The sequence below is a fragment of the Propithecus coquereli genome, unplaced genomic scaffold (assembly GCF_000956105.1).
Source record: "Propithecus coquereli isolate 6110/MARCELLA unplaced genomic scaffold, Pcoq_1.0 Scaffold9, whole genome shotgun sequence".
NCBI classification, from domain to species: domain Eukaryota; kingdom Metazoa; phylum Chordata; class Mammalia; order Primates; family Indriidae; genus Propithecus; species Propithecus coquereli.
The window spans coordinates 5,752,909-5,774,927 of NW_012155284.1; the positions used below are offsets into that span (position 1 = coordinate 5,752,909).

At 33.7% G+C, this 22,019-nt stretch overlaps 1 protein-coding gene across 1 annotated transcript in view; it reads right to left on the reverse strand.

The window, feature by feature from the left end:
• Window positions 1-1,934: 1,934 nt before the first annotated feature.
• Window positions 1,935-22,019, reverse strand: part of AGGF1 (angiogenic factor with G patch and FHA domains 1) — a 27,504-nt gene continuing 7,419 nt past the window's right edge. Inside the window, exons 5-14 of the mRNA XM_012664628.1 lie at window positions 21,132-21,320; window positions 17,437-17,767; window positions 15,972-16,083; window positions 15,513-15,564; window positions 12,784-12,885; window positions 11,919-12,084; window positions 10,082-10,164; window positions 6,001-6,128; window positions 4,219-4,318; window positions 1,935-2,339 (exon numbers count right to left, since the gene is read on the reverse strand). Of these exons, the coding sequence (XP_012520082.1) occupies window positions 2,139-2,339; window positions 4,219-4,318; window positions 6,001-6,128; window positions 10,082-10,164; window positions 11,919-12,084; window positions 12,784-12,885; window positions 15,513-15,564; window positions 15,972-16,083; window positions 17,437-17,767; window positions 21,132-21,320 (1,464 nt within the window). The 3' untranslated portion in view covers window positions 1,935-2,138. The remainder of the gene's footprint in view (window positions 2,340-4,218; window positions 4,319-6,000; window positions 6,129-10,081; window positions 10,165-11,918; window positions 12,085-12,783; window positions 12,886-15,512; window positions 15,565-15,971; window positions 16,084-17,436; window positions 17,768-21,131; window positions 21,321-22,019) is intronic.

The following is a 22,019-nucleotide window of genomic DNA, read 5'->3' on the forward strand; positions in this document are numbered from 1 at the left end:
TATTTAAAATATTAGACACAAAACAATTTTATGCAGAATCCAAATTGTACATAATTCACATTTATACTTCTAAACAAGTAGCTCATATTTGTATTACTTTTACAGTTTACAAAGTGCTTTTTATATACATTTTCTCATTTGCTATTCAAGACAAACGTATGTGATATTATTTTACAGATGGAAATAAACCCAGACATTATTCAGCACTTTAACCATTATATAGTGTAGCCCTGAGACTTTAGATCTGCAAAAGGGTTTAATAATGGAAACACCACATACATTTCAATTTTTATCACCATTTTCAAGTTTCCTATTTTCTTAACAAAAGAAAACTATGAAAAAAGTTTTTCCCCATAAAATAATGGAAAATATTATAGTCAGTCTATATGAACCCAATGAGTAAGGTTCACCAGAAGCAAAATCTATTTGGGGGGTTATATATTGTTACCTATATACAGGGTAGCAGCACCAGAACCACATTAGACCAATACTTCTTTTTCTATTTTAGAGAAAATAATGCAGGGCACTCCTGCTGCCTTGAAGACTAATGTTCATATATTAATATATGTGTTAAACTGTGTAGGTGGCCAGGAAAGATACAGAAAAATACTTCATCCAAATTTGGAGTTATAGGGCCTGATTATCCCAGTGTAAACCTTATAGGGACTTGACAATTTGTTCGTATCTCTTATCTTTAGTCACAATTTATTTCTCTTTCCCCGTTTCCCTTTCTCCGGAAGCACCTTATACCATTTAGACTGGAAATTCCAATAGGTAGCCTTTCTTTCTGAATTATCTTCACTACTGTATAATTTTTATTTTCAGAATTTTCCTTTCCTTATTTCTAAATCTCAAAGACATTTCTTTATAGTAGACGGAGGAGCTATAGCTTATATTCACTGCCAGAAAAGGGTCAGTTCCAGTGTTAATTTCCCAGCAAACAGCTGGGAGAAAAGTTGAACAGAAAGGAAAAGAATAGTGATATCTGGCAGAGCAGTGACACCTGCACCCAGAAAGTTGCACTACAGTTCAATACTTGTGGCTCTCCTTTGTTATTGCTCTGCTGACTTAAAGAGGAAAATTCTGGCTGGTTGCAAATTCAAAGCATATCAGTATGTTTAAATCATTGGTTCAACAAATCACTCTTTTTAATGTTATAATGTTTTTATTGCATTTGGGGACATGTTTAATAAGTATCTTGAGCTTGAGGCCTTGGCTAGGTATTCCTTTCGCACTAGAAATCAGATTTCTCTGGCACAACTCCATTGCCCGCAATGGTATTTATCAAAACTACAAATGCCAGCACATTGAATATTTCAATACTGTACTCAGTTGTTCATACCTAAATATCTCCATTAGCTATGAAACAAACCAAAGGTAAATGCTGAATACATAGTACAATCAACAGATTCTTCACAGAAGAAAGCAATAAAAGACTAATTTACTACAACATGTCACCTGTTCATTAGTTCTTTGATAATATTACTCAGCCTATTTCAAGGATAATACAATTTATGCACCACTACCCATGTTTTCTCAACATTTTTTATCTAGGTTCTAAAGGGCTTAAACAAGGATGCATATAGTCAGAACTGTTTTTATAAACTTTTGATGTTTCTTTCTTTTGCTGTGCACCTTACCATAAGGAATACATGGAGACGAGAACAAATATACAATTAAGTCATTAATGGTTATATGAATTTTGCTTATATGGCTAGTTGCTTATATGGATGTTGTAAATGACAAGATAAAATAACAAAGTCTGATAAACTCTTCCAGAGGACAGATATACAATTAAGTCATTAGTGGTCATATGAATTTTACTTATATGGCTAGTTGCTTATATGGATGTTGTAAATGACAATATAAAATAACAAAATTTGGTAACCTTTTCCATGTCCTGTGAACTTTAGTCCACTTACTGCATAACTTGATTCAGTCACTATTATTTAGTTTTAAAAAATGGTTTTTAAAAGCTGCAAACCACACTTTATTACATATTTCTGAATCATGAGAGGGTAAACTGTGACACAGTTCCCTTGTGCCACTGAATCTTTTGGGGAGAAAAGTTCTGCAATAAAAGAAGAGTTTCCAAACTCTTTTTCAAAAAAGATTAAATACTGTTCTATGATTAACCATCATTCTACAGTCCCTTTTACCCAAGGCATGGTCCCTGATGCATCTTTTTGAGGTTTAGTTTCTGGGAATTTTTCAGCAAACCTCTCTCGTGCTTTGTCCCAGTTTTTTTTGCTCTTGCTTTGGAGAAGATGAACATCTTCAATTGAGGATGGTTTGCCTATCCCCAAGCCTGCATGCGTTCGCCGAAGCTGAAGCTGGATCTGTCACAAAAAGTTAAGTAGTAGACTTATTTTAGAGTCTAAATACATTGAAATCTGCTGTGTCCAACTTGGTACTCTAATTTTTTGATTTATTAAACATTGATGCAAAAGAAAAACCTGTTAAATGCATCAAATACATAGAGAAATATACACACTATCAAAAATGAAACTTAAACTCATTTTTCTACATTGTCTTTCTTGTTAATAACAGGCAACTCTACAGAAAATAGGGTGCTCCTTAAACAGCAATCACCAAATTTCATTTACGTGTTGAACAGAACTAGAAATAAAGGCAATGGACATATTTAAACCTACTGTCCTATCCTCACTTAAGTGAACAAGTAGGCTAAACATTAAGAGTTTTAATGAGAATTTGATTATTTTCCTAACAGAAGGGGAGGCCTTCCCAATATTTTAGGAACATTAAAACCTACCAGTTACTGAATGCTTAATGTAAGGTACCATGCTGAGGGGCTTTATCTTCAAGACATCCCTGAAAAACTGTTCTTATAATTCCCATTTTTACATAAGAAAACTGAAGTCCAAACCTGCCCAAAGCCACACAGCTAGCAGATGGTAAAAGCACATATTCTAGCCCAGGTTGGACTACAAAACTTTTGTTCTTTTCATTGTACCTCAATGAAAATGAGAAAACTATTATATACTCACACTCATCAATCTATTATTTCTTTAGGTACCAAGCAGTTATCATGAAAGTTCTGTAGTCAGGTTACTTTTTAAGGTTTTTGTGAAAGATAACCCAAACCTCCTATGAACTATGAGACTACAGAATTAAAACACTATTTTGTTTTCCAGACATTACTCCCTATATGCATGTTCATGCTCTAATTCTTTTTTTTTTTTTTGAGACAGAGTCTCAACTGTGTTGCCCGGGATAGAGTGCCGTGGTGTCATCCTAGCTCACAGCAACCTCAAACTCCTGGGCTCAAGCGATCGTCCTGCCTCAGCCTCCCAAGTAGCTGGGACTACAGGCATGTGCCACCATGCCCGGCTAATTTTTTTTCTGTATATTTTTAGTTGTCCAATTAATTTCTTTCTAATTTTAGTAGAGATGGGGTCTCGCTCTTGCTCAGGCTGGTTTCGAACTCCTGAGCTCAAACAATCCGCCCGCCTCGGCCTCCAGAGAGCTAGGATTACAGGCATGAGCCACCGCGCCCGGCCCATGCTCTAATTCTTGAACCTAATAGATTCTCCAGCTAATGCAGAATCTGCCTGTTTGTAAAATAACACTGTGATTGTTCCTACAATGTTCAGTACCAGGTACAGTAAAGAAGTCATTAAAAACAACTAAAAGGCCAGGCCCAGTGGCTCATGCCTGTAATCCTAGCACTTTGGGAGGCTGAGGGAGGAGGACTGTTTGAGGCCAGGAGTTTGAGACCAGCCTGAGCAAGAGCAAGATCCAGTCTCTGCAAAAAAACAGAAAAATTAGCTAGGTGTGGTGGCTGAGGCAGGAGGATGGCTTGAGTCCCGGAATTTGAGGTTGCAGTGAGCTATGATGATACCACTGCACTCCAGCCCAGGCAACAGAGAGATAGACCCTATCTCGGGGGGGAAAAAAAAAAGGAAAAACAAAAACAAAAAAAACCCAACTAAAAGACAGAACTTTTGGCTCAGGAAATATCACTTACTATCCCAGTTTTGATGTAGGAAAAGACTCTAAACAAGGCTTTCTAAAAACATAAAATATAAAATAAAACGCGCGTATGTATTTGGTAATTGCGAATGCCACGAAGGCAGTAATCGTGTCTGTTTTGCTTGCTGCTATATTCCTAACACTTAAGGCAATGCCTGGCACATTATGTTACACTATAAATGTTTTCTGTAAGAATGAATGAATGAAAGAAAATGCAAGTCTTACCGGAGTTTTCATTCCTCCACCATCCTTTCCCAGTCCCTCTCCTTTTTTCCAACCCATCTTCTCCAACATCTTCCGACCTTTGTTGCTATCAGTAATTTCACTTTGAGGAAAATTAAGAGGATAGCTAATTTATAAAAGATGTTTTAGGCCACATTTATAATAAATTCATGAATTAAAAATTGGTATAACTACTTTAGAAAACTGGCATTACCTAATAAAGTTGAAGGCACACAAATTCTACTCCTACACATATACCTAACAGAACAGCATGTACATATGTATCAAAAGACATAAGAAAGAATGTTCTTCTGGCAAATGTAATAGAAACAAATCAGAAACAATCCAGATGTCCATCAATGGTTAAAATGGATAAACTGTAGTATAATCATACAATAGAATATTACACAGCAATAAAAATAAACTATACCTAACAAAATGTGAGGTAAAAAGAATACAGACACAAAATAAACACTGAATTGTTTCATTTATTTACAATTTTAAAATAAGTAAAATTAATCTACTGCTGTCAGGCTGGTGGTCACCTCTGGGGAGGACACCGGGACAGTGATTAGGAAGGGCCACAAGGAGGGTAGGCTTCTGGGGTTACTGAAATCTTCTATTTCTTGTCTAATAAATGTATATTCTGCAATGCACTAATCTTATGTTGTATCATTAAGGTATATACTTGTTTTTTAGTTTTAATTTTCAGCCTATATGGTGCTTTGATAGCTACTTATGATTTATATATTTTCTGTACATATGCTATACATTAATTAAAAGGGTAAAGTGAAATAAAACCTCTCCCTCACTAACTGCATTTTGTCCTATGATTTTGTATTCTGCTAATTTAAGGATGTTTTAATTTTATGTTCTATCAGATTATCTTTTCAGTTCTACAGAATGTGCTAAATTAGCTCTTTAATAACAACAAACCAAACATTGTCAAACCAATGTGTTTCATTTCTTATTTCTACCTTATTTAACTCTAATGTGTGTTGCTTAGTGTATCTAACTTGTAATATTATATTGCATCAAATTTAGTATTGATGATGGATCTGACTCCAGCAATTGTAAAATGCACTGTAATTTTATGTACCATTAAGAAAACACTGCCACCATTTATAATTATAAAACTCTATAAGTAATATATCTTAGAACCAATGAAATAGGATATTTAATCAAAATTTTATAATTAGTTACCAGTTCTACATGAAAGATTTAAATTTTAACTAAACCCAAAATTTATATTGAAAAAGAAAAAAAATTTAGCTAGTATACGATTAAATGCAGAAATATTATATTGTAGGCCTCAAAATCACATTTTTCATCTATATTAAAGCTTCTTTACCAAGAGAATATAACTGAGTCAAAAAAAATAAATAAATAAGAAAAACAGTATTTCAGGGTCAACAAGAACAATACGTATATTAGAGTATTAAAATAATTATAAAAAATACCAGTTCATACCAATCTCTTACTAGTCCAGGCTTTTAGATATCTAGTATATAAAAGTATACTCACTCCATTGGGTGGTTAGAATGTTAGCTATGCATATATGAATGTTTAAGTATATGTGCTCATGTACATTCTCAGCAATTTGCTTGAGAAACATGGAATTCTAATATTAGAAGAAAGTGTAAGTAGACTTAGTGTTTCCATCCTGTTCTGAAACCATTCCTTTAAAGGTTACTTATTAGAATATATAACCCTGTAAGTCAGACCACCCTATGAATGTGATTATGGAACAAAGCAAGTTTCAAGCAATTATAATTCAATACTTACGAATGAACAGACGCAGGAGCATCATCTCTTTGGAAAGTTCCTTCACTTCCAATCTGCTCCCTACGTTTTCCAGCTCTATCTTTATATTTTGGATTCTTCAACGCCTTTTCATCTTCATAGTCTATATTCTTAACAAACACAAAATACTCATTGAAGAAAAGAAAGTTGATAAATAAAAATGCACCGTCTGTACATTTGCCTTACTTAACAAATGTGGTTCAATGTGGCTTTTATAAACAATGAAATAAAGCTATGATAGAAAGACAATTGTGATATTAGATATGCTATTTATATTCTATCCCCTTTAAAATTTTTGTATTATTTCAAGTTCTACCACAACATAAATATAGATGGTAAAAAGATAATATGGTGAAAATATAGTATATTTTGACTTAATGCTGTGTTCATATGACATTGTCATATGAACTACCAGAATTCAAAGAAAAATATAGAACCCTTTAAGTTAGGAAAAAAAATCATTTCCCCCTTTCTCTAAGGAACTGAAAGTTCCAAAGGACCTAAAGTAGTTTGGATACTGTTTCTTGGAAGGGAAAAATACAAAAAGACATTTAAAAATGAGAAAAAGGAAAATACCCTTTTACCCTGGCAATAATAGCTTTTTGCTTCCATACCACTCCATTTATAGGACTCATCAGTCAGTCGATCAACACTCACTGAGTAAAGAGTATGTCAAGTTCCATGCTAGGGGATGGAATGCAAAGAAATTTATAATCCCAGAAGGAAGACACACATAATCTTTAGCTGCTACAGTATGACTGGTTCAACAATAAAGGTATCCACAACGTGTGACAGTGGCACAAAGAAGAGGCAGTCAGTTCAGCTTGGGGCTCCAGAGAAGGCTTCACTTCCCTTTTGTTATTACTTGTTGATCTTTATATAAAAAGAATGACATTCATCCAGATACGTGCTAGGGACTGAAGGGCAACTCAAGGAAAGTACTACAGAAGTTTTTACTTAATTTTGCTTTTAAACAGAGAAGAAAAATATAAAATTAACTACCCTGGTGAATTCTTCCCTCAGAAAATGATAAAATTGAGTTGAAATTTGAGAAAATTTTCATCTCTCTTTAAATGTTTTCTATTTTCCTCCCAAATTGACCTACCTTGACATTTTTTCTGTTGTGATTTCTCTTAGTAAAACACGAACAGCAAAAAATATGATTTTGCAGAAAAATATGTTATTTTTTGGCAGCAACTTCTTTTTCCACATCTTTATGAAGTATAGAAAGCACTGGACAAATATACTTAAGACCTAAATTCTATATCTAGCTTTATTATTTAGTAGCTGAGGATACTGAGCTTTAGTTTCTCTGGAAATATTAATATTCACTGGAAATATTAATTACCTTCCTGGTCTACTTATAAGATTAAATGGTAACTTTTTAAAAACTGCTTTACTGAGGCATAATTAACATACAACAAATTATGCATATATAAGAGTGTATAAGATACTTTCGAGATTTCTATACCTATGAAACTACTACCACTAGCAAGATAATAAACATACCCATCTCACCCAAAAGCGTCCCTGTCCCTCTTTGTAATCTAGCCCTCCAGAGCTTCCTTATATATCATTCCTCCCCCATGTCCAAGTAACCACTGATCATCTTTCTGTCACAATATGTTAGTTTGCTTTCCTATAAGTTTATATAAATGGTGCAAGACAGTTCTCCCCTTTCTTACTTGTAGTTCTCAAAAATAACTGTGGCATATGCTGGAATGCAATATCCAGAGATAAGGAGGGACTAGCTGGAACAGCCAGGGCTCTGTTCTAGTCCCCACCTAGAAACGGGATGTCCGTCAACATTTTAGCCCAGTGAGTTACGTGGCCCCAGGGTATGTAACCCAAGGTAGGCTGTTTTCCAGGGTCCCTCATTTGCTGTGCCAGTGGGGCACACAGTCAAGATTCCATCTGCCCAGAAGGCAGCTTGACTGGTTCACAATGAATCCTAGGGCTTCTGTTGTCCATTGCTGCCTATTTATAAGTAATAAATCTGCTTCATGTTGCATATGAATGTGTTCTATCTCACAGAACTCAGACAAGTTGAAAACTAGTGCACAGTGAACTTGCTCCACAAGTGAAAGCATAGTGTATATACTCATTTTGTCTGGCTTCTTTCACTCAACATAATTATTTTGAGATTCATCCAGGTTGTAGCTTACATCAAAGTTCCTGCTTTTTAATTGCTAAATAGTATTTCACCATATAGATATATTATTGTTTGCTTATTCATATATGATGGACATTTGAGTTCTTCCCTGTTTTTGGCTATTGCAAAAAAAATAACTATGAACATTTGCTTACTAGTCTTTGTATGAACATGTTGGTATTTCTCCTGGGTAAAATCTTGGAATGGAATGGCTGAATCATGATAGGTGTACGTTTAACTTTTTAAGATACTACCAAACTGTTTTCCAAAGCAACTGTACCATTTTACATTCCCACCAGCAATGTGAGTTCCAGTTCCTCTGCATCCCTTCTAACACTTGTTATAGTCAGTTTTTAAAATTGTAGCCATTCTAATAGTAGTAGTATCTCACTATGGTATCTAAATGTGGTTTTAATTTGCATTTCTCTAAAGATTGGTGATAGTAAACAAGTTTTCATGTGTTTATTTGTCATCTGTATATATTCTGTGGTGGAATGTCTATTTAAATCTTTTGCCCAGTTTTTAATTGAGTTGCTTTCTTATTACTGAGTTTTGAGGGTTTTTATGTATTCTGGATATGTCTTTTATCAGATATATGATTTGCAAATATTTTTCCCAGTCTGAGGCTTATCTTTTCATTCTCTTAAAAGTGGCTTTGGAATAGCAAAAGTTTTCAATTTTGTGGAAGTGCAAATTATCAATTTGTTCTTAGGAACTGTGCTTTTGGTGTTAAGATATCTTAGAAATCTTTGCCTTTTTAAAAAAAAAAGTTTCCTAGGAGTTTTAAAGTTTTAGGTTTTATATTTATATCTATGATCCATTTTCAATTCATTTTTGTATATAACAGGAGGCATGGATCAATGCTCTTTTGTTGTTATTTTGCATATGGACATCCAATTATTCAAGAACCATTTGCCAGAAAAGATCACCTTTTCTCCATCAAATTGCCTTCACATCTTTGTCAAAAACCAGTTGTCCATATATGTGTATATATGGCTATATTTCTGGACTCATTATTTTGTTCCATTCATTTGTTTATCTTTATGCCAATATGATACAGTCTTAATCACTGCAGTTTATAATAGGTCTTGAAATCAGAAGTATTAGTCCTCTAACTATGTTCTTTAATGGCATCTTTTTTTTCCAGAGATACGATCCTGTTATATTGCCCAGGCTAGAATGCAGTGGCTATTCATAGGCACAACCACAGCTCACTGCAGCCTCAATCCTGGCCTCAAGCAATCCTCCCACCTCAGCCTTTCAAATAGCTAGGACTATAAGCAAGTACCACTGTACCCAGCTACTTGAATGGTATCTTTTTTTTTTTTTTTTGAGACAGAGTCTCACTCTGTTGCCCGGAGTAGAGTGCTGTGGGGTCAGCCTAGCTCACAGCAACCTCAAACTCCTGGGCTCGAGCAATCCTACTGCCTCAGTCTCCCGAGTAGCTGGGACTACAGATATGCGCCACCATGCCCGGCTAATTTTTTTTCTATATAGATTTTTAGTTGTCCAAATAATTTCTTTCTATTTTTAGTAGAGACGGGGGTCTCGCTCTTGCTCAGGCTGGTCTCGAACTCCTGACCTTGAGCGATCCACCCGCCTCGGCCTCCCAGAGTGCTAGGATTACAGGCGTGAGCTACCGTGCCTGGCCTTGAATGGTATCTTAATGCAAGTTTTTTGAAAACCAAAAATTGTTATTCAAATGTTTGCTATTATTATCCACTTTTTTACTGCAACCTCAACAGTTGCTTAGGTTATGAATATCAGAATAAACAATAGAAATTACACAAATTTCAAAATCATACTAAGTAACTTTATTTATATATAAAATATACTCAGCATATCTAAGGCATTTTTTACTCAAACCCAGATATACAGCTTAATACTTGAAACAGTATTTAACATCCTTACCTGTAAACCATATTTTACTCGTATTTTTTTTAATTCTTTTCTTCTTTCCAACTCTTTTTCCTCCTTAGTTAATGTTGGACCAACTAAAAGGAAAAAGGTTTGGTTAAAAAAAAATCCATTAGATCTGATTTGTAGAAAATACTAATGATATTTAATTAATAAAATACTAACAGTAACCCATTCAGATTAACCAGAAGTTGAAATAAACATTAATATAAAGCAGGGGTCCCCAACCTTTTTGGCACCAGGGACTGGTTTCATGGACGACAATTTTTCCACAGATGGGAGCGGCAAGGAGGGATGGATATGGTTTCAAACAAATTCTCACAAGGAGCGCGCAACCTAGATCCCTCGCATGCATAGTTTACAGTATGGTTCATGCTCCTATGAGAATCTAATGCCACCACTGATCTGACAGATGGTGGAGCTCAGGCAGTGAGGCAAACAATGGGGAGCAGCTGTAAATCCAGATGAAGCTTCACTGGCTTGCTCACTCGTCTCCTGCTGTGCAGCCTGGTTCCTAATAGGCCATGGACCAGTACTAGCCTATGGCCCAGGGGTTTCAGATCTCAGATGTAAGTGTCCTGGGTTGTGATGATGTTCTTTCAACATTTTGGTAACTAAACCTACTTAGAAAGTAATATAGAAAGATTACAGTATAGATACCAAAATGAACAATGAACACCTCAATTTTTCATTATGATTATTATAATGGAATCTCAAATGCAGAAATATTTAGTAAATTTTCCAAAGGAACACAGGCATGTGCAAAATAAAAATTGCAGAATCCAAAATTCGTGTTACTGTATAATGTGACATATTCATTTTTAAATTAGTATCAGAAAATAAAAAGTAAACAATGAACATGCACACTGGGCATCTAAAGGGAAAAATTAATGTGAAAAAAAGATTACCTCTTACTGGTTCAAAGTATCTATTTAAGTTTTAGGAGCTTTAGATGGGTGGGTTTAAAGCACAACAGCAATATCCTACAGTGCTATTATAAAAAATAATGGTACATACAGACAATATACCGACACGAACAATCAAAAGGACAGAAAACATCAACCAATAACCCTTAATGTCTTGGCCTATGATTTTCTATGTTAATATTATATGATAGGGTTTAACTGTGGATGACTGTTTTCATACCAGTGAACAGAAGTTAAAAGGAAATCAATATTATGTCACAATTACTTTTAAAATTATTTTAATTGACCAAAATTGCATATATGTAAAATATAAATTATATATGTAAACTGTATATATGTTAAAAATGTATATATGGTATATAACATGATGTTTTGATATATGTATACATTGTGAACTGGATAAATCAAACTAATGAACATATCCATTATCTCACATATTTGTCATTTTTTTGTGTGGTGAGAACACTTATAATCTACTCTCTCGGCAACTTTCAAGTATAATTATTGTTGAAGGACATTTAGCTACCACTGCAGTCTGCTTCAAAAGCCTACTACACAGAGCTAATCAGTCTCTTTCCTGGTCAGAAAGCAACCTAATGCCACAACATCACCTAGCTAAATTACTGCATAGAAAAATCAACTACGATCATAATTTGTAAGACTAGGTCTCAAATTTCAAACATAAGTTATTTCTTAAAACTCATATGATAATATTTACTGAAATATATCTCCATCCATTATTATATCAATTATATCTAGGCTGATGGCTTTGTATAAATGTATCTCAATATGGTATCACATCAATTAGAAAAGAAGCCAGTAGCTGACTGATACTATTTTTTAGAACATGCAGAGAATTAAAGAGAAAAGTTATCATACCAATATGTAACATATACTTCACATACCAAAAGATTCATCTTTCTTATCCAGGCGAAGGTGAGCTCTAACCTGCCCTGGTTCACAGCCATCACAGGTATCACTGCCAGGGTGAATGTGAAAGGATAACACGGTTTCTCCAATTTTCACTTCATCTCCATGCTCAAGTACATAAGGATCACATTTAGTTTTTGGCTAGAGAGGAAATATTTTACAAAACAGAAATCCAAAATAGTTGGTTATTTTATGTCTACTGTAAGTAGACTGTCTGATTATAATTTCTAAAAACTATTTGACATGGTTCTCAATGAGATAGAAACACACATGTACACACATGCACCCATTTCCTCAACCCCAGAGATGACCCATAAAAAAGTTCTACTAATGGAGAAGAAAGCTGAACCAAGCAACTTATAAGACTAAGAATAAGGCCTCCCTCCTTACCTCCTCTTTTCCCTCTCTCCCCTCTTCCCATGTATTTTCTTATTATATGCCAAGCACTTTGCTATGTGCTGGGGATATAAGCATTAACTGGACGGACATAGCCCCTGCTTTTCAAGGAGTTTCCAGTTTAGCAACAATTCCATTACGACGATTTTTTAAAAAAGGAGGAGGATCTCTAAAGTTGATATAAGAATATTTACTCTGAGTGGCTTTACAATGCATTCATATCTAAAAATAAGGCATAGATATATAACTAGAAGTCAAAACTCAACAACCAAGTATCGTGATTATATACTTTTTTAGATGTTTCTGGGAATTCCTTTCCAAATAACACATTTGGGCTTGACTCTAATCTGAAATAATATCTATAATGACTATGGCATTCAGGAATAAAAAATTTCATTTCAGTTTTAAAAATAATGTGCAGGTAATTAATACATACATACTCACCTGAAGAATCTGTTTTCCATTAACAATTGTGCCATTTTGACTGCCTTGATCCACAAGGACATAACTTTGTAAATCATGGTCAAAATAAATTTCTGCATGAAACTTAGAAAACAAAAATCAAGCAATTATAAAGTACTATACTTTTTTTAAAACTATGGATAATAATTTCACTATGATATGATGTAAACTTTACTCTCTGATAATTTAACTTTTAATATTTTTAATACTTTTTCTGAATACAAATTATTATATGCTTCTGGTAGCAAAATGAATGCTATAGAAGAAAAAATTATCTATAATTCTACATTTAATTACCATTAATAATTTAGTATATGTCCTACCTCTTCTACTTTTTTAATATAAAGATTATACTACATATACACAATTCGAAAATTTTCACCCAATATCAGTATTTGTCCATAACATTAAAAATTCTTAATACAGAACATGATTTGAAACACTCAAGGTCAAATTCTCAGAGAAATTTTCCAGATCTTCAACACTTAGGACTAATCATTCCCTCCTTATTCCAAAGCACTTTGTTCATATATTCCTCTTATTCTGCTTCTTTGGCTTAACATTAAGTCATGAGATTCACCCAGTTGTTGTGTACAGCTGTAGTTCATTCATTTTGCTGAATGGTAATCCACTGTGTGGATATACCATAATCTATCTATTCTTCTGATAATGGACATCCGAGTTTGTTCCAAGATTTTACTATTTGAAAAGATGTTGCTATGAACTTTCTTGTACATGCAATCTTTTTATGTACAAAATGCAAGTGTTGCTTGGGGTATACACTTAGGAATGGAATCATTAAATCACAGTATATGAAAATCTTAAATTTTACTAGATACTGACATATTGTTTTTCGAAGTGGTTATACCAGCAATCTATGAGAATTCTTGTTGCTCTGTACATCCTTAACCAAATTTGATATTGTCAAAACTTTTAATTTTTGCTAGCCTAAGAGGTGTGAAATAAAGTCTTATGGTTGTGATTTTAATTCGCATTTCCCTGATTACTACTGAAAACTTTTCTTATATTTATTAGCCATTTGGGTTTCCATCTTTTGTAAATTTTGTTTACGTCCTTCGTATATTTTTTCCAGCTGAATTTAGAACAATAAATGGATTAAAACAGTTTCAAATCTTTTTATATTGCCAAATTCTATTCAAAAAAGCTGTTCTAAATTATGCTTCCAATAGAAGTTATATTTATGAAATATGATGAATAAAAACTGACACTTTGGCTTCATTTGTATTTCTCAGATTACTAGAAAGACTGAATGTTTTTCATATATTAACCATATTTCCTTCACTGTGAATATTCTATTTATGTCCTTTGCTCACTTACCTATTGATGTCATAGTGGGGTTTGAAATACTAAATTTGCAAGAGCTTTTAAAATACAGAGGATATATATTTTGTCCTATTTGTTGTAACTGTCCTAGTCTGCCTTTTATTATTTAACATATAAAGTGCATCAAACTTAGTCAAAATTATTTTGTCCTTTGTGATTTTTACCATTTTTTTAAACTCAGAAAGTCTTCTACCCAGTGGTTAAATATTTGTTTTTCCTCCCAATATCAGTATGAGGTTATTTTTAAAACATTTTTTTCATCTCTTTGGATATGTGTTATATATGCTGTCAAACATAATGACAACAATATGTTTGACAGAGCAAATTTCACCAACAAATTATCTACTCCACTAGTGGATGTTAGTTTAAAAGAAAGAAAAAAACCAAAAATGCCAGAGAACCACCTATATTTTAGATTGGAGGTGGGGAAGGACTTATTTGTTATTTAAGTTACAAGACTGGGTTTTCTTTGAAGGCAGGAGAATCAGGGCTCACAGTAAAAGTAAAAAAGCAAGATAATTTGGTTAGAGTTATGATAAGGATTTTCCCCCCTCTGAATCAGTCCCAAAAAATGAAAGTAACTAGACTTTCAAACTAATAATGGGAAACATATTTCATCCCCAAAATAACCAAAAATCACTTAAAATCGACTTTAGTTCCACATTATAGTCCATTAAATATAAACAAAATAGGAATTATTAAAGGCCAAAAAAAAAAAAAAAGGAAACAAGAGAAGAGAGGAAGAAAAACATAGCAAACATACTAAAGAAAAAGATAAATATTTAGTATAAAGAGTCTCAGTAGCTAAACCTTTTGTTTTTTGTTTTTTCTTTTAACTTAGTAATTAAGTTCCGATTCTATTTCTACTGTTTGTTTTGAAAAATCATTTGGTTTTTTTCCTGAAACCATTAGAGGCTCAATTGGGAAAAGCTGTAAACAAGATCCTTGGGTGGTAGAAGACAGACTATTCTTGGGTTGTAAAATACTCTGGGCTTAAAGTAAGCACCTACTAAAGAAGCTTGAGCCCAGGTATGATTCATTTTTGAATGCCATAAAATGTAGCATATTTATTTCACTAGATAAATATTTGTTAAATAGGTACTACTTTAATACTAAGATTAATATATGTTTTCTACTCCTGCTCCAGGCTGTTAAAAAAATAAACATCATTTAGTTTATTCAAAGTATGACAAAGAATTTTTATTTTCTCCAACACAGGAATAAACAAATCTGCACTGCCTTCATTACCATTACTACACTGAATATTAACCTTCCTATGAAATGGAGAAAAACCATAAGCTTTCTCTTGTAATGATGATTTTACAAATTACACCCAGGAGACTATATTTGAAAAATGAAGAGCTTACCTTACTGACACCAACTTCAGGGATTCGGAGAGTATGCTCCATATCTTTTTCTCTGTAAGGTAAAGTGTCTTTAATAATTTTTGAAGTATATTATATACTTGATCTTAGCCAAAAGCCCAAGAAACGATGAAGCATATTGTATAAATGCAGCACTTACAGAGTGACATGGAAAGAATTTTTAAAAATAGATAATGTTAAAATGCAAGTCTATCACAATAAGTCTCCTGTTTATAGAGTACCCAGTTTCCTTACTGCTACTCTAGATTTCCTGTGCTTTCACACAATAATTGTTTACATCTCTTTTTTTTCCTTCATACTGCGCTTTCTTTGGGTAGAGATCTTGCCTTAGACCTCTTTGTATCCAGAGCACATAGAACAATGCTTGATATACAATACATACTCAATAAAGCCTTTTTGAAATAACTGAAAGAATGATAGAATAATATTAACCATTTTTACCTTCCAATTGTAGCAGGGTTTACAGCAGTAATGATAAAAAGTGATCCTGTCTCCAATACTGGTGATCTAATAACAATTACTCTAATACATGGGGGCCAAATTTTTTCTTCATCTGCCAAGGAAAAAAGTGGGTAAACATTAATTTAAATGCTACGAAAAAAAATTTCATAGGGCTACCTAGGAGATACCCATAAAATAAAAATATACTGGTTAAAAATCTTAGTTCTGACTAAAACAAGCTTCTTAAATTCTGCTATATATCATATATATAATAATGAGTAAGGCTTAACATTGTTATTAATTTAAAGTGACCAACATAAAGGTATGTAGCATATTTAGCATCTATCACAGTTATAAAATAATCAACTCTCTCCTTTTTAAGTTCTTGGAATTTGAAAACATCCCAAACAAATTTTCAAATTATTTTAAGTTAGAAAAATCGGGTCCACTTTTTTTAAAAAAAGAGAAATTCCACTGAGAACAAAAGAAAATAAGTTTACAGACTATACAGTTGTTCCTCGGTGTTTGTGAGGAATTGATTCCAGGACCCACCCACAGATACTAAAATCCACAGATGCTCAAGTGCCTTATATAAAAACGGGGCATATTTGCATATAACCTATGCACATCCTCCCATATACCTTAAATCATCTCTACATTACTTACAATACCTAATACAATGTAAATGCTATGTAAATAGTTGTATTATTAAGAGAATAACAAGAAAAAAAGTCTGTACATGTTCAGTACAATTATCCATTTTTTTTCCTGAATATTTCCCATTTGAGGTTGATTGAATCCATGGATGTGGAACCCACAGATAAAGAAGGCCAACTGTAATATAAAATCCTGTGTTTTAAAAATGTGTCTTTATATCTTCAAAAAAAAAAAATTTAGATTTACAATACCTATGTAACTGAATTTATGAACTACACTTTTTAAAGGCAACTTGCTTTTTTCCAGTTACGAAAATAGACTACAAATATCCAGCCCACTAAAACAGACTTAATGTATACTTTAGGATTAGAATGTAGGTAGCTTGGCTTTATGTTCTACTGATCCAGGGATGGGGAACCTTTGGCCTTGGGGCCATATATGGCCTTCTGAATCCTTGAGTGTAGCCTTCTGACTGAATCCAAATTTTATAGAACAAATCCTTTTACTAAAGGGATTTTTCTGTGAAGTCTGGATTCCATCAAAGGGCTACGCTTGGGGATCTGGAGGGCCACATGTAGCCTTGAAGCCACAATGAAACTTTCTGAAGGTCCAAGTATTAATATTAGTCATTTATTCACAGTCTACTCTCTAAAAATACCCAAGGAGTAGCCGACAAAATTTTCAATAACGTCATTAAAATAATCCATTTACTTTTTGGTAGATATACTGTATGAGTCACTAACAATTTCAATTGTTTTGCTCTTTTATAATTACCAGACTTAAGTTAAAACAATGATTATTTACTCACCTTCATCCTCAGTATCTTCAGCAGTCACATGGTCTTCACTGGTAATGTCTTCGTCGTAACTATCTTCGGTCTGAGAGTCTGTAATTTCACCTTCTTCTGGCTCACTATCAGTCTCTGTGATTTCTTCATCTTTAAGTGAAGCTGAATTAGAGATGCTTTCATTAAGAGGAGATTCTGCAGTGTTTCCACTAACTGGAATAGTGAATTCTGCAGGACTATTTTTGTAATGACTGTCTATTTTGGCCTTCTTTTTCACCTTTGGAAAAATTTCTCCCTCATTGCAGCTTATATGTTCAACACTGGAGACTTTTTGATCTTCTGAATTCAAATCCTGGAGAAGGGTGGGTAATACAGGTGGGAACAGGGTAGAATCATCTTAAACACAGTATAACATCACATCGAGTTTCAATGAGTTAGTAAAGATATATGTACAGTAAAAGAACAATAGTTATAATCTGTATCCCCTCTTCTTATGTTCCTTTTATTGGTTAATGATATTATCATCCTCTTATCATCCAAATTAAAAATCTTATAGTTATCTTTGACACCCCTTAGCCACTATATGAAATTAATTACTAAGTGCTAGAGAATTCATCTATAATTTATCCCAAATCTGTCACTCTATCTTTTCTCAATGTTCTAACATTCCCAGTCCAGGCCCTCATCAAGTATTGCCTGAAACATGTGATAACCTAGACCAATGTTGTCTGACAAAAATGTAATGTAAGCCATATTTATGCTCTTGAATTTTCTAGTCGCCACATTTAAAAAATAAAATTATTAATGAGTGGATTATATCCATTTTTGTACTAAGTCTTCAAAATCCAGAGTATATTTACACGTATAGCACATCTCAATTTGGACTAGCTACACTTCAAATGCTCATTAGTCACACATATAGCCAGTGGCTAGCTTACTGCATAATGCAGGCCTAGAGTATACATCTACTCTAAATTTTTCTTTTAAACTTTTAACCAATTATCAAGTCAACACATAAAATAAGAATTGATTTCACTTACAACATGAATTTAAAGACCGAAATGTATCCAATGTACCAAAATTGTACTTTTGCTAAAATTTAGTACTTTATTGACTTGATAATACATAAAAGTATAAAGTACAAATTAGTTGTATCTCTTTTATCCCCCAATTTCAACATACACAGCATAAGCTTTTTATTATAAATTTGTTGTACATATATAGCCAGCATGCCCTGTGGTAAATGAACAAATCTACTTTTCAATACAAATAAAAATTATATATTTTTATCATGTACAATGAGGTTTTTTGTTTTTTTTTTTTGAGACAGAGTCTCACTCTTTTGCCCGGGCTAGAGTGCCGTGGCGTCATCCTAGCTCACAGCAACCTCAAACTCCTGTGCTCAAGTGATCCTCCTGCCTCAGCCTCCCGAGTAGCTGGGACTACAGGCATGCACCACCATGCCTGGCTAATTTTTTCTATATATTTTTAGTTGTCCGATAAATTTCTTTCTATTTTTAGTAGAGATGGGGTCTCGCTCTTGCTCAGGCTGGTTTCGAACTCCTGAGCTCAAACAATCCGCCCACCTCGGCCTCCCAGAGAGCTAGGATTACAGGCGTGAGCCACCGCGCCCGGCCTGCAATGAGGTTTTGAAATATGTATACATTGCGGAATGGCTAAATCAAACTAATAACATGTACAGTACCTCACATACCATTTTTTGTGGTGAGAGCACTTAAAATTTACTCTCAGCAATTTTCAAGAGTACAATACATTGTTATTAACTATAGTCACCACGTTGTACAATAGACAAATCTATTATTTTAGCCTTACAAGAAATAAAGAGTTATTTTCCTCTTTTTCCTTTGGTTTGTAATACACTCTCAATTTTCTTTCTATCACAGAGCAACATGATGAAGTGAATTCATACGTTCTTCTGTTATTTTATAAAATATGAGAGCATCTCATACACATATTTTTAATAGCAACATAAATTTAGTTTGGAGACTGGCTAAACATTCACGGTGTGATAAACTATACACACCTGAAGCAATGCAAACTCACCAAGGACAAGAACAAGGGCAAGGAGCTAGAAAACTATGAGGAGCTTTATAAGCCTCATAAATTACAGCAAAATTTCCCTACCTATATATACTTTTTAAAAAAGCAATTTCCGATCGTGTATATTTTATTATTATTACTACTAATTGCTTATTGACAACATATGCAGGGGGAAAATAAGTGAAACTGCCAGAGGTGCTACTTTTTATAAGCTATTTGTCAATACACCATGCTAGGTATTAAGAGATAAGAAAGGGTGCTTGCACACGGGCATTGAGGCATATATGTACATTTCAAGTTACGTACTCAAATCTCCTCACACTACTGTCTTCCTTCCATATACCCTCTACTTCCAAAAAGTATGGCTCAAGAGTATCTTAAAAAATAAAGAAAATGATGAGGATACTCTAACTAGTCTCTCATAGTTTCACAGTTAACTTTGAGAATCCTCAGGGAATTCTCAAAATTCCATCAGGATTTTTCTTACATTCCTGTCCAGGAGTTCACGTATTTTCAAAGAAAGATGGTAAAGATAAGCAGTTATGGGACATAGGCTGGACTGAAATATCACAGAATGCTTTGTCAGGAAAGGCCATTTGAGGATCCCTAAACACTCTTCTCACTGCCAGGGAGAGGTGCTTTCACAACGTAGCATTTCAAGCAATTCTACCACTACAAATAGGCACAAGCCATTAAAATAGAGGTCTTGAAAGCAAATAGAAAAATAATTTTTTGTAGTTTAGTCATACACTCTTCTATTCCTAGGTACTGTCAGTGAAAAACAGAGTAATACTTGAAACAAATTGAATAGAGAACAGAAAATAAATCCAACAGAATCCTAATTCTACATGTAAACTTTAGAATTTGGTATTATTTTAAGTAATTTTTCTCTGGTTAAGAAGAGAAAAACATGAGATAAAATTTCAAGAGTAAAATATCAAATACTTGCCACAATTCACAAAATACCAATACAACAAATAAGCCTACTTTCCTGACTATAAACCACCAACTTTACCTGTTTAAGGAGTAGCAAGAACACTGGTAACATTTTTTATATCTTCTTTCTTTCAATTTAACATTGTATCACAATGCATATCATAAACATTTTTTAAATTCCCTTTATAAAGTACCATTTGAATGCTTAAGTAATACTTTTTCAAATAAATGTACCACCATTTTCTTAACCAAAATCTTGCAGGCCATTTAAACTTTTAATCCTAATAAACATGTACATCACTCCCTATTTGCCAGCAATGGGTTTTTAAATGTCTGCTAATTTAGTAGGCAAGAAATTGCTCGACACGACTAAGAAAGTTGAACCTGCCTACCTACAAACTGTATTTTTTATTGAGAATTGTGCACTGACATCAACTTATCAATGGGTCTGAATGTTGTTCTTCCAAATTAAACACAAGATATTTTATCTGCCCTAAATCTACCTCCTTCAAATTTTAAGAAACGCCCTCCATTTCCAGTAACTGAAAATTTGTGAAAAAGTCCATGTTTGCTCCATCTGAAATCTCCTTGGGGTTGGATTCTGACATCTTCTCTCAATGGATATGTTTAAAATATAGAGTTACTGAATGATTTTCAGTTTCCTTAAAAATTTTGGTTTGTTATCATTATGTAAATTTTTTAAATTATGAAGATATTACCTTTTCCTCATTTGTTGTAGAAGAATCTGGATCCTTTCTTTTCTTCTTCAATTTTTTATCTTTACTTTGTTTTGTGCTAGAAGTCTGATAAGGTTGCAAATCTACTCGAGAATGAAATTGATATCTACCACTTTCCACATCACAGTAGTAGTAAATTCCAGTGGAAGGATCATAATATAGTTGATTTTCCTTTCAAAGTCAAGAAAACAGTTAAGTTCTACTCATGTAAGATGAAATATAATAAATATGCCAAATGTATTCAAATACAATAAATGTTTCTTTTAATAACAATAGTATTTTCAGAAGACAATAAAGTAAACATAATAAAAAATGTTCGTAATTTTCCAAAATACTTTACCATTCAGTATCTGCTCTAATTTTCCTAGTATTAAAAATGAATAAATCTTGGCTAGGCGCAGTGGCTCATGCCTGTAATCCTAGCACTTTGGGAGGCCAAGGTGGGTGGACTGCTTGAGCTCAGGAGTTCAAGACCAGCCTGAGCAAGAGTGAGACCCCGTCTCTACTAAAAGTAGAAAGAAATCAGCCAAACAACTAAAAATAGAAAAAATTAGCCAGGCATGGTGGCGTGTGCCTGTAGTCCCAACTACCCGGGAGGCTGAGGCAGGAGGGTCGCTTAAGCCCAGGAGTTTGAGGTTGCTGTGAGCTAGGCTGATGCCATGGCACTCTAGCTCAGGCAAAAGAGTGAGACTCTGTCTTGGGGAAAAAAAAAAAAAAGAAACTTTTCTCAGTATGTTTGGAGTATACAGTATGAGGGGTAGTGAATTTTAAGAGATGACAGTGGATAGGTAATCAGGAGCAAGGTGTGATAAGCAGTTTGGTCTTAAACTTGTATGTAATTGGGAGCTACTGAATTATATAGGACAGGAA